Source organism: Pyrgilauda ruficollis, unplaced genomic scaffold (assembly GCF_017590135.1).
Source record: "Pyrgilauda ruficollis isolate IOZ18807 unplaced genomic scaffold, ASM1759013v1 scaffold6, whole genome shotgun sequence".
Taxonomy (NCBI): domain Eukaryota; kingdom Metazoa; phylum Chordata; class Aves; order Passeriformes; family Passeridae; genus Pyrgilauda; species Pyrgilauda ruficollis.
This window is the reverse complement of record NW_024527710.1, coordinates 9,901,408-9,912,240: the sequence shown is the minus strand read 5'-3', so window position 1 is coordinate 9,912,240 and position 10,833 is coordinate 9,901,408. Positions and strand designations below refer to the sequence as shown.

General features: G+C 60.0%; 2 protein-coding genes across 2 annotated transcripts; one reads left to right on the top strand and one right to left on the bottom strand.

The window, feature by feature from the left end:
* Positions 1–629: 629 nt before the first annotated feature.
* Positions 630–8,049, bottom strand: BTBD19 (BTB domain containing 19). Its single transcript, XM_041483561.1, is given in 9 exon segments — positions 630–1,469; positions 1,596–1,721; positions 1,916–2,047; positions 2,373–2,441; positions 3,718–3,777; positions 5,140–5,193; positions 5,599–5,836; positions 7,824–8,011; positions 8,014–8,049. Coding segments are annotated over 9 exon segments (1,038 nt in total). The 3' UTR covers positions 630–1,334.
* Positions 8,050–9,735: 1,686 nt separating this feature from the next.
* DYNLT4 (dynein light chain Tctex-type 4) lies at positions 9,736–10,791 on the top strand. Its single transcript, XM_041483569.1, is given in 3 exon segments — positions 9,736–9,793; positions 10,128–10,748; positions 10,750–10,791. Coding segments are annotated over 2 exon segments (654 nt in total). The 5' UTR covers positions 9,736–9,793; positions 10,128–10,136.
* The last annotated feature ends 42 nt before the right edge of the window (positions 10,792–10,833 follow it).

Sequence of the window (10,833 nt, the reverse complement as noted above, 5' to 3'; positions counted from 1 at the left end):
CAGGAGCCTGGGGGCACAGACCTGGTTCATGCCCCCACTCCATGGGCAGCTCACCCCTTCCAACATGCTAGTCTGTGCCTCAGTTTCCCCAGTGGCAAGAATTGGAAGGCTAGAGATCATGGATGTGCCACAGTGAAGAAAGGGAGCCTGTTGCTCCCCAGCACACAGGCAGGGTTTTGGAAGGGGGAGATCCTTGGAGTGGTCCTTGCTGTGCCAAGCCCCTGAGCTGTCCCACGATCACAGCCCCCTGTGTCACACTTGTGCTCTGTCCGGGGGATGGCACAGGCTTGAGCACGCACAGGACGCTGCACGCTGACGTGGGCTCCCATGGTGCCACCAGGCACATCTTGCTGGGAAACGTTATTTCTTACCATGTCCCCGTGCAACGGGGCTGTCCCTGCAGCCAGCCCCTGTCCCTGTTCCCGTCCCCATCCCGGGCACCGTCCGCGCCGTCACCCAGCACTTTAACTCCAGCGGTGTTTGCTGTGCCTGCGGCCCCAGGCCCCCCGGCCCCCTGACACTGCCGCTCAGCAGGGGTGGCCTTGGGGACCCTGTCCCCGTGCCAGGCGTGGGCACGGCGGGCAGCCCCCCCCCCCCCCCCCCCCCCCCCAAACACGCCATCTAAGTTATTTATATCAAAGAGAGCAAAGGTTTATTTTTGTAGTTTGTACAGGCGGTAGTGGGGACTGAAGGTTTATTTTTAAAGAGTAAATATATATATTATATATAAATTACCTGCTGTGTCTGGCCCTTTCTCCTGGGGAACACAGCTGGGAGGGGGGTTTGTGTGCTTGAGACAGACCCAGCTGTGTGCACACACTCAATGGGGGGTGCAAGGGGGGCTGGCAGTCTGTGCTGCGTGTGTGTGGCCTGCTGGCACGGCTTGGCGGGGGTTGGGAGCCCGTCGGTGCAGCAATGCGTGCAAAGATGCCCATGTGTCCCCTCCTACCTGCACCCCCTCCAAGCCCCAGGGTCCCCGTGGCCCCGCCCGGGCAGGCACTGGTGCTCTCTCCCACTGCAGCACAGCCCCGCTGCCGGGGGAGGGCAGCACGGCCCCGGGGAAGGGGGAGCTCATCCTGGGTCCCCATCCCGCAGGGATCTCTGCAGCCCCACCACCCTTGGGTCACTACCTGGGCAGCCTGCAGTGTCCTTGCACCCATCGCATAGCCCAGCCCTCCCCTACCCCCAGCCCCTGCATCACTTTTGGGGTGACCCAGGCATCCTGCACTGGCATCTTGTCAATGCTCTTGGCCACGGCAGCATCAGTGCCCAGCCCCGCTGTCTGCCCCGCTGCAGAGTCCCCGGTTGGGCTGGACAAAACTCGTTGCCAGCCCCTACTTGGCGTGTGGCTCAAGGTGACGGTGATGGTCGCGGGGCCGTGTGCCCCGGCGGGGACGGCAGAGGCGGGAGGGCACCCCACTGCCCTTCCTCAGTGCGTGGGCACGCCAGGCTGCCGCGATGTTCTCCACCTGTGGGGAAGGGGAGACGGATGGGGGCATCAGCGCTGCCACAGTGTGGTCCTCCTCAGCCCATCCCACAGCACACTCCAGCCCTGGAGGTCAGTCAGGGGACACTAAGAACAGGCAGCAGCTCACCGGGATGAGGAGGTCCTGCTGGTTGTAGCTCTCCAGTGTCACCAGTTCGCTGGGTGCCAGCAAGGGCAGACGCAGCTCCCTCACGGGCAGGGCAGCCACCTCTGGCACCGGACGCTCCAGCACAGCCTGTCAGACATCAGGATGTGAGGGATGAGGCTGGTGATGTCCTGGGCACCAGGGGAAGCAGGGGCCTGGGGGGAGTGACACAGCCTCTGTGTGCATCACCGAGCCCTGGGCTCAGAGATAGGGTGCCTACATTCCCAGCCTGGGCTGGTGGGGGCCCAGGCACCCCTGGATAGTCCTTGCTGCATGCCACTCACCGAGCTGACGTGAGCCCACTCCCGCACAGCCTGCACCAGGTCCAGCTCATCCGCGGCCAGGCGGTCGCTGCGCAGCACCCGCGCCAGCACCACGTCGGAGAGCTCACGGAAGCCCTGGGTCCGCACCACTGCCTGCCAGCACACCACAACACCAGGGGGCTGGAACCAGGACCCCACACAACCACCACCCCTGTCCATCAGACACATCCTGGTGCCATCCCTGCCTGGCACTCCAGCATCCCCCAACCCACACTCCAATCCTCTGGCACTCCAATAACCCCCAGTCTGCCTCTGTCAGTCACCCAGCATCTTCTCTCCAAATTTGCTCCCCTCCCAGCCCCCAGGCATCTCATCCTTAGGAGCCCTGCTCCCTTGCCTCATGCAGCATTCTCCATGCCGTGTGCCCCCCACACCCTGGGGTACCCCCCACCATGTTCCCCCATCACCTGTCACGTACCGCGGTGCAGCCCTCGATGAAGGCCAGGCAGTGCTGCTGGAGGTCCACCTGCCCATAGGTCACTGCAGCCTGCGAGACAACACAGACACCTGCAAGGGGGTCCAGGGCAGGAAGGCCTCCCTGTCAAAGCCCTACAGATACGTGGGCACTGTCAGGGACACAGGTGAGGCACACATCCCTCTGGTTTGGGTATCACAGTGATAATGTGGGGAGAAAGGGGCACCAAGGCCCCCTCCTTTCTTGGCCTGCCCAACAGCAAATGTTTTGGCAGCTGTAACACCCACAATGGTCACCCAGCCCCACCCTAAGCAGGACATGTGATTTTCCACCTCTGTTCCGGCATCTCACTCATCTCACAGTGGGTGAGAAGCCCTGGTGCTGTTCTCACAAGGTAACACTGCAGGCACATGAAACCACCAGTCCCCAGTGCTCCTTGTGTGGGCACAGGATCAGCTTAAAGCCCCCCACAAGCACCCCACACCCCTGGTGCCAGCCTCAGCCTGACCCACAGCTGCCATTCCCCACTGCAGCATGAATTTGGGGTTGCTCTCATTTTCTCCCAGCCCTACTGAGCAATGCTGGTCCCAGGGCTGGCACTGCCCCTCGGGTTGCCCTCCCCCATCCCCCCACAGCAGCCCCGGTGTGTGGGATACTGGGGACCAGCACAGGCAGGGTGAACATCACATCCCCCTCCACCACAGCAGGGGACCAGTGCTGACATAAGTGGGGAGGGCAGATGAGCTGTTTTCTTCAGGTTTGTTTTGTTCTGGGGTTTTGGGGTTTCTTCTTTTGTTTCCTCTGGGCCAATTTTAGCACCGTTTATGTCACAGTGGTCTGGCACCACATCTGGCTGGGGCTCTGTGCTCTGGGGCAGGCACCTTACCCCAAGATTGTTTCAGCTTGTGGGAGATTAAATACCCCTTCTCTGGAGAGCAGCCTTGGTCCCACCAAGTAGCATGGCCAGGGCCATTAGGACCTTCACAAGGCTACTTTTAGGGGCTTCAACTCTCAGCAGGGGTTTTGGGATTGGCTCCCCAAAACCCAGTGCCTCCCAGTTTCATGCAGATGATGACAAAGCCCTGGCACTGTGGAGTTCTGGCCAGTCCTGCTCAGGCTGACAGAGAAGACACTTCTCTGCCAGGATCTGGTGGCCCCACTGTCCCTTGCAGCCCTGGTACAATACCAGTGGTCTGGGAGTTGGCAGGGCAGCTGCTGGGCCAGGGGTGAGTGGGAAATCCTGCCCCACTGTCCAGCAGAGAACAGAAGGGTCAAGTCTGCTCCTGCCCCAAAATTGTACAGATTATTTTTAATAAATAAAATGAGACCCTAACGGTGTGACTCTTACCTGCAGAGCCTCGCAGACCTGCTCCACGCTCAGCGTGTCCTTGATGAACTTGACACAGAGCTGTAAGGCAGACAGGGAGAGGGTGGGCAGAGTCGGGGACACAACCCTGCCATCCCCCCACACAACTCTCAGCATCCCCTGAGACCCCAGCACATGGAATGTGGGGCAGAGTCACCTCCAGTCCCCCAGGATTTCATAAGCAATGGCCTGTGGGATGAGGTCTTGCAGGGTGGATGTGGGCAGCCAGCTTGGCCACTGATGGAGCCAGGGACCAAGATTGATGTGACCAAACTCAGCCGATCTGATAGCCCCAGATGGGTCCCTTAATCCTGCCTACAGATGCCACCAATGTTCTACCATAGGGCACAATCCTGGTGCCAGCTGCAGTGCACTGGGTGACCTCAGCTTTGCCCCAGCCCTGCCTGCCAGCTGTGCTCTGGCTGTGACTGCTGGGGGAACAGCATCTCCAGCTGCATCCCCTGCATGGATGATGCAGGTGGGATGCAGCCAGACCAGCATGTTGATCATGAGTGGGACCTCTCTCCTGCCTATCTCAGCTGCCTACCAGAGTCCCAGGGAAACCCAAGGGGATGTGACATGCAGGGAGGAGCTGTCAGCTGGGGCAGAAGGGCCCTGAGTCATTGACAGGAGGGATATGAGGTCACCCTGCAGCTGCGCACTATTACATGGTTTCACCAGCTGTCCTTGGTCAGCCCCTTTCCCTCCCACCCCTCCTCTATGCAGGTCATCCCCCTCAGGATGCATTTGCTGGGTGGTGGGGTGTGACTCGACAGGAGCACCAGGTCCCCCTTTTCTGCTACACCCCTTATATCCCTTCCCTGCCCAGACAGCTGTTTGACAGCTCTCTGCCACATCTGGGCTTTGGCCTTGTTCCCACAGGTCCCATCCCACCACTCTGGCAGAGCTGCTTCAGCTCCCCAGCCCCTCCTCGTTCAGCTCCCACCCTTCCTCTTTCCTCCCTGCTGCCTTCCCCACACCTTCCACCTTCCCACCCGAAGCAGCATCACCCTGGCAGCACCACAGCTGAGGTGCTGACTGCTCCCAAGGATCAGGGCTCTCTTTAACTGCATCATCCTGTCAGATGACCAGACAGCACGTGTGGGCAAAGGCACAGGGGCTTTCCTCCTGACCTTTGCTGTGCAGCAGATGTGAAACTCCACATCCTTCCCCATGACTTCTCGGGATTCCCCTGTGGGATTCCCCGCCGCTGCTGCACCCCCTCAAGGGGGATCCCACTGGAGAGACCTTCCAGGATTGAGAAACAGGGCCAAACCTGTGTGATTCACCACAGTGCTTTCTTCAGAGGCACCCCCAGCCATCAGCCATGCAGGGACCATCTGGGGGTGCTGCCCAACCTGGGAACACTCAGGACCACTGCCCACAGCCCACATAGCACTGTACCTTGCACAGGTCCTGCAAGCCATACTCCACCGATGAGGTCAGCACCTCCAGTGCCTGCAGGCAAGACGGACCTTGTGATCATCAGCGTGTGGGGCCATGGATGGGCACAGCAGCCCAGGGTAAAGGGTAGGTGTGCTCCAGCTTCCGTGGGAGCTCCTGACTGGGGCATGGGAGATAAGGCTGCTGCATGGAGAAAAATCTCCTGCGATGGTGTCGCCATTCTCATCATCCAGGGTACACACAGCCAGAGGTCCCAAGACTGGGACAAGGTGCTCTGGACACCCCACTGTGCTGGGTTGAGACCCCACACATTCATTACCCTGTTAGCCAGCCAGAAAGAATCACATAGACCATCTCCTCCAATTTTGGCACACCAAGAGTTGCAAAGCACCCCCTTCCCCTGCATCCCCTTCTTGTCCCTCCCATTCCATGGTCCCCACCAGCCCCATCCCCACTCACTATGTGGCTGTTGAGGGTGACGCTGTTGGTGTAGAGGAACTCAATGACAGCCAGGAAGACCTCAGGCTGCACGTTGCCCAGGATGAAGGGGCCCTGGGGTGGGACGCTGCTGGAGGTGTCCTGGCTGCCCACTGGTGCCTGGCTGAGCATGCCACGGAACACCTGACAGCGGCACGCCAGCACACAGCGGTGAGCAAACACCTTCTGCTGCTCCTGGCCCACCACGAACATCACATCGCTGCGGGGGAGAGGGGACCATGAGGGACACGGTGCCTGGAAGCAAGGACACAGCCTTCCCTGGGCTGGGACAGGGCACACAGAAGGGCCCTGCTGAGTGCCCAGCACAAGGGCAGTACCCTTCACTTTTAACCCAGGGGTCTGTCCCAACAGGGGAACAGAGGGGACCTCGTTGGTGGCTCTTTCCAGCCACCTGAATGCTGCAGGCGAGGTGAGCATGACAAGTCCTCTGGGAAGCATGGAGAGCCCTGGCTGCTGGCACAGAGAGCCCAGGGTGCTGGCACCGAGCAGGGCAGAGAAAGGCCAAGGACAGCTGGAGAAAGTGACTTTCTGTTTTGGCATAGCAGAGCCAAGGAAAGCGTTGCTGTCACCAGGATGAGTCTCCTTGACTCATGGGAACTGACTCATCATCTCAAGGATGTGAAGTCTCTGACATAGCTGCCGGAAGGGCTGGCACAGGCCCAAAAGGACAGCTTGTGGCATACAGTAGAGCACATGGTCTAGAGCACATGGGACCATCCTGTTGCCCTGATCCCCTATAACCCTCCCCTCCCCAAAATGTTTCCCCAGCTCCATGGCCCAAGGAAAGTGGGGCAAGATCAGGGGAAAGGAAGCAGGCAAAGGACACGGAGTCACCAGCCTGAGCACACCTGTGGCTATGGCCCATCTATCCCCCTGCTCCTTTCTCCATCCCAGCAGACCAATGAGCAGAAGACATGCCGCCCAAACTCTGACTGCCATGATGACATGTACAAATCCATGGCCCGACCCTCAGAGTGTCCCACAGGGAGGTGGATGTGCCCGCCACAACAGACACCTGGGTCATCCCAAGTGTCTATCAATCAGGAGACACAGCTGGGGCAGGATGGGTGCGGTGAGCAGAGCCCAACACGTCCTCCATGACTGCTCCCGCAAGGGGGATCATGATAAACTGTTCTGTGATTGAGGTCCACAGGCCAAGAGGGGCAAGCAGGATGCAGGCTGTGAGATGTGGAATGCCAGCTATGATGATGGCATGCAAGGTATGGGATGCAGGACACAGGCTGCAGGATGGGTGCAAAATGAAGGCTGCAGGATGTGGGATGCAGAACAAAGGCTACAGAGTGCATGCTGTGAGGCACAGGCTACAGGAGAAAGGATGCAGGATGTGGGATGAAGTAGATGGATGCAGAGCACAGATTTCAGGTTGCAGGATGCAGACTGCAGGATGCTGGATAAGGAGTATGCATTGAAAGATGTGAGCAGCAGGATGTAGGCTGAGAATGACCAGGCAGGGTCAGCCACTCCTCTACTGCCTGGCACTGTGGCTGGGGAGTTTTTACTGGGATTTCTCTTCTGGGTGGCCAAAAATTTCAGCAGGAATGGGGATTTCCTTAGATAGCTCTGGTGTTCTTTAGCCAGGCCTCAGCAAGAAGTAGATGAAGAGGACCACAGCCAGGCAGGACATACCAAATGGGTGAGGGAGCCAAGGCAGCATCTCCATCTCTGCCCTCTGCTCTGGCAGAGAATGCCAAACCCTGTGAGGAGGGATGCCAGGCTGTCGCATACTCTCCGGGGATAAAACACCAATAAAGCTAGGTAGGAGAAGAACTGAGCAGGGAGGAAGCTGCTCCTGAGGAGCTCAATGTACCCCCATTCCTGACAAGGGCAAGATCCCCAGCACAGCATTTATCCTGAGAAACGGCCTTGCCCTGTTGGCACCATGCCTAGGGACACAGGGGGTCTGGGCACACCCTGGAACTTTCCCTCCTCCTGAGGGCTGTGCAGGGTGGGCTACACCTGGGCAGCCCTGGACTCCTGCTGGCATGCGGGTGTGTGGGGAGCGCCGCACAAGCCGCATCGGCCCCACCAGCTCCCGGGGCTCCCCGAACTGCCTGCGGGCCCCAATGGCCCCAGCCGGAGGGCTCGGGGCTGCGGGAAAACAGCACGGAGCAGCCGCCGGGGGCTTCGGCGTGGCTGGGGGGAGGCGGCACGGCCCGGGCCCTCACCTGAACTGGGGGTTGTTCACCAGGGTGCGCAGGGCAGCGCTGAAGGCGGCCACGTCGCCCTGCAGCCGCGCCGAGCAGGGTCCGGCCATGGGCGGCCTCAGCGAGCGCGGCGGCGGGAGGAGGCCGGAGGATGGCGGCGGGGAATCCGGAGGCTGTCGGGAGGCCGGCCAGCCCGGGGAGGCCGCGGGGAGGAAGCCAGCACGCTGCGTCGTACGGCACGGCCCATTGCTAGGGAAACCTGGCAGGCCGCGCTGGGGCTGGAGGCCGGGCTGCCGGGGGAGCAGTGGGAGGGAGCGATGGGACAATGAGGCGTGAAGCACAACTTGCTGCCAAGGCCGCTCCGTCCGGCACTCGCCGGATGGGGAAGCAGGGCTGTTCTGCGTCTTGCTGCGAGTGGAATTCCTTGCCGTGTTTCCTGGCTTGGCTCTGGCACGCCTGGCACGGGGACACTGCGGCCCAAGCTGGTGGCTTTGCTGCAGAGCAAAGACATAGGGTGAAGAGAGACTGGCAGCTGGGATTTTGGAAAAGGCAGCGCATGCACGGAGATCACCCTCACCTCCACCTGCACATCACAGCCCCCAGGGAAAGCATGGCTGAGTCCCCAGCAGCAGCACTGGAGCAGATGGAGCCCGGCAGGGAGATTTGTCCCCTGAAATGGGGGAAGCCTTCTCTCGGCAATGCCCCAGGCCAGAGCCCTGCAGCTCTCATGTCTGCTTAGGGTACAGGTGCTTGCAGGCAGAAAAAAGCATCACCAGCCTCATAGAAAGGCTTGGGTGGGAAGGGACCATTTATTTCCAACCCCTCTGCCACCCACTGGCAGGGGTTGCCACCCACTAGATCAACCCACCAGAGCAACCACTCACCTAAGCCCAAACCGAGTGCTGTGCCGTTCTCCAAGCCTTGGCTGGCCCCAAGCAGCCTAAGGCAGGGATTGCCCATGGAAGGATCCACCCTTGTCTGTGGCTGGTGCAAGAGAGAGGCAGGAATGGGGCTCGGAGCTGAGGCAGCACCCCAAGGGAATGGGGGCCAGCTGGCAGTGTGCTTGGCAGCACTAGTCAGAGGCAGGCTATAAATACCTCCGACGGGAGATAGAAACACAAAAGCCATCTCCGCTTTCCTCAAATAGCTCGGCAGCCAGGCCAGACAAAGGCACATTGATGGAACAACCGTGTCGTACCAGCTGGGCTGGGCTCCACTGGCAGAGAGGAACTCCAGCCGGGGTCAGGAGCCCCCGGGGACCTGCTCAGCCCCCAGGCATTACAGCAGCAGTGTCCCTGGCATGTGACAGGGCTGTGCTCCATCCAGTCACTGGAAGTGTTCAAGGCTGGGTTGGATAGGGCTCTGAGAAATCTGGTCTAGGGGTGGCATCCCTGCCCATTGCCAGTGATTTGGAACTAGATGATCTCTAAGGTTCTTTCCAACACAACCCACTATGTGATTATATGATTCAATGGGTGCCTACCCACACACACTCTCCCTTGGTGCAGTGGGGCATAAGTAGCCTAAGGATGCAAATGTCTGAGCAAAGTCAAGCTGTTGCAGGGCCCAGCCCCAGTGCAGCCCATAGTCAGGGCACAAAGCAGTGATCACAGCTGCTGCTCTCCACCCCCTGCTCTTCTCTTGCACATCCAATACCAGCCTGCATTTTTCAGGGCTGGCAGGGAGCTGAGTTTGGAGGGCACATGTCTGGAGTAACCACATCCCTGTGCTGACACAGCTGAAAAGGCAGAGGGCAGGAGTGAAGGGGAACAGAGCTGCCCAGGGACCAGGAAACAAGGAGTTAAAGGAGCCATGCCCCAGAACAGCCTTGGAGACATACAGTGTCAAGTAGCAACACTTCACCTTCCAGGAGCACAACAGTTTTGGCCCTGCTCACAGCAACTTACAAGATAAAGATTGTCCTGGGCAGTGACATCCACCAGACACAAGTCCTCTGGGTTTACTCTGGAAGGACGGGAGTGGAGCTTAGGGTAAGTGTGGGATGCAGACTGAACACTGGGCAAAGAGTCACTCACCTGTGCCGGGGGAAGGGCTGGGGATGGGAGAGCAGAGGGCTGTGTGGAACATACATTACTGCGCTGGATCAGCCCCAGCTGGCCGAGTCTGATGGGCATGGAGGCACTGGAGAAGGGAAGACAGCTACCATGGATCTCCCAGCCCCTCTGCATCTTGTCTCACAGAGACTCACATGCCAGAAGGCATGGGATTTGCAGAGGGTAGGGAGAAGCGAGGCAAAGAGGCAGGGAAATGGAGAGGCTACAGGACACCTGCCTCACCTAACACTCAGGTACATCTCCTTTGCAGGCCAACCCTATGGCTGAGCAGCCCATCCCAGAGGTAGCCCTGCTAGCCCAGGTGCTGGCTGCAGCCAGCACTGAAGCCCCTTCACTCCGCACTGGCCGCCGTGGCTCTCAGCCCCCAGCCCCAGCCCGGGGCACGGAGGACAGCAAGCCACCCCCCCTGCTCTCCCGCCGCAACTCCATCCTCAGCCGCCGCAGCTCCTTCGGGATGCTCCCGGGGAGCAGGCGCCCCTCCATTGGCCCCTGGCTGCTCCACAGACGCGTTAGCTTCTCTGGGCTCCCAATTTTCCAACCCATCCTCAAGACCCGCCTTGAAAACACTTACAGGATGGGGCCAGACAAAGGCTGCAAGTTTGATGGGGAGCGGGTGCAGCGGGTGCTGGAGGGGACCCTGGCCTGTGCCTTGGGGACCACTGCATACAGTGCCGAGGGCAGTGCCCCACTAGCCCAGAGCCTGACTGAGCTGCTGCACAACCAGGCCAAGGAGGTGGTGCCACCCCGCTACAAGCTGGTCTGCCATGTGGTGCTGGGCCAGCAGGGCCAGCAGAGCCTCTTGGTGGCCAGCCGGGGACTATGGGACCCTCAGACTGACAGCTTTGCCTCTGCCACCTTCTCCAATGCTTCCCCTCTTTGCTGTGGCCACAGTGTACGGGGTCTACTTCGAGTAGCACGTGCCTCTCTGTCCACCCAGTTCTGTAGAGCTGTAGGGA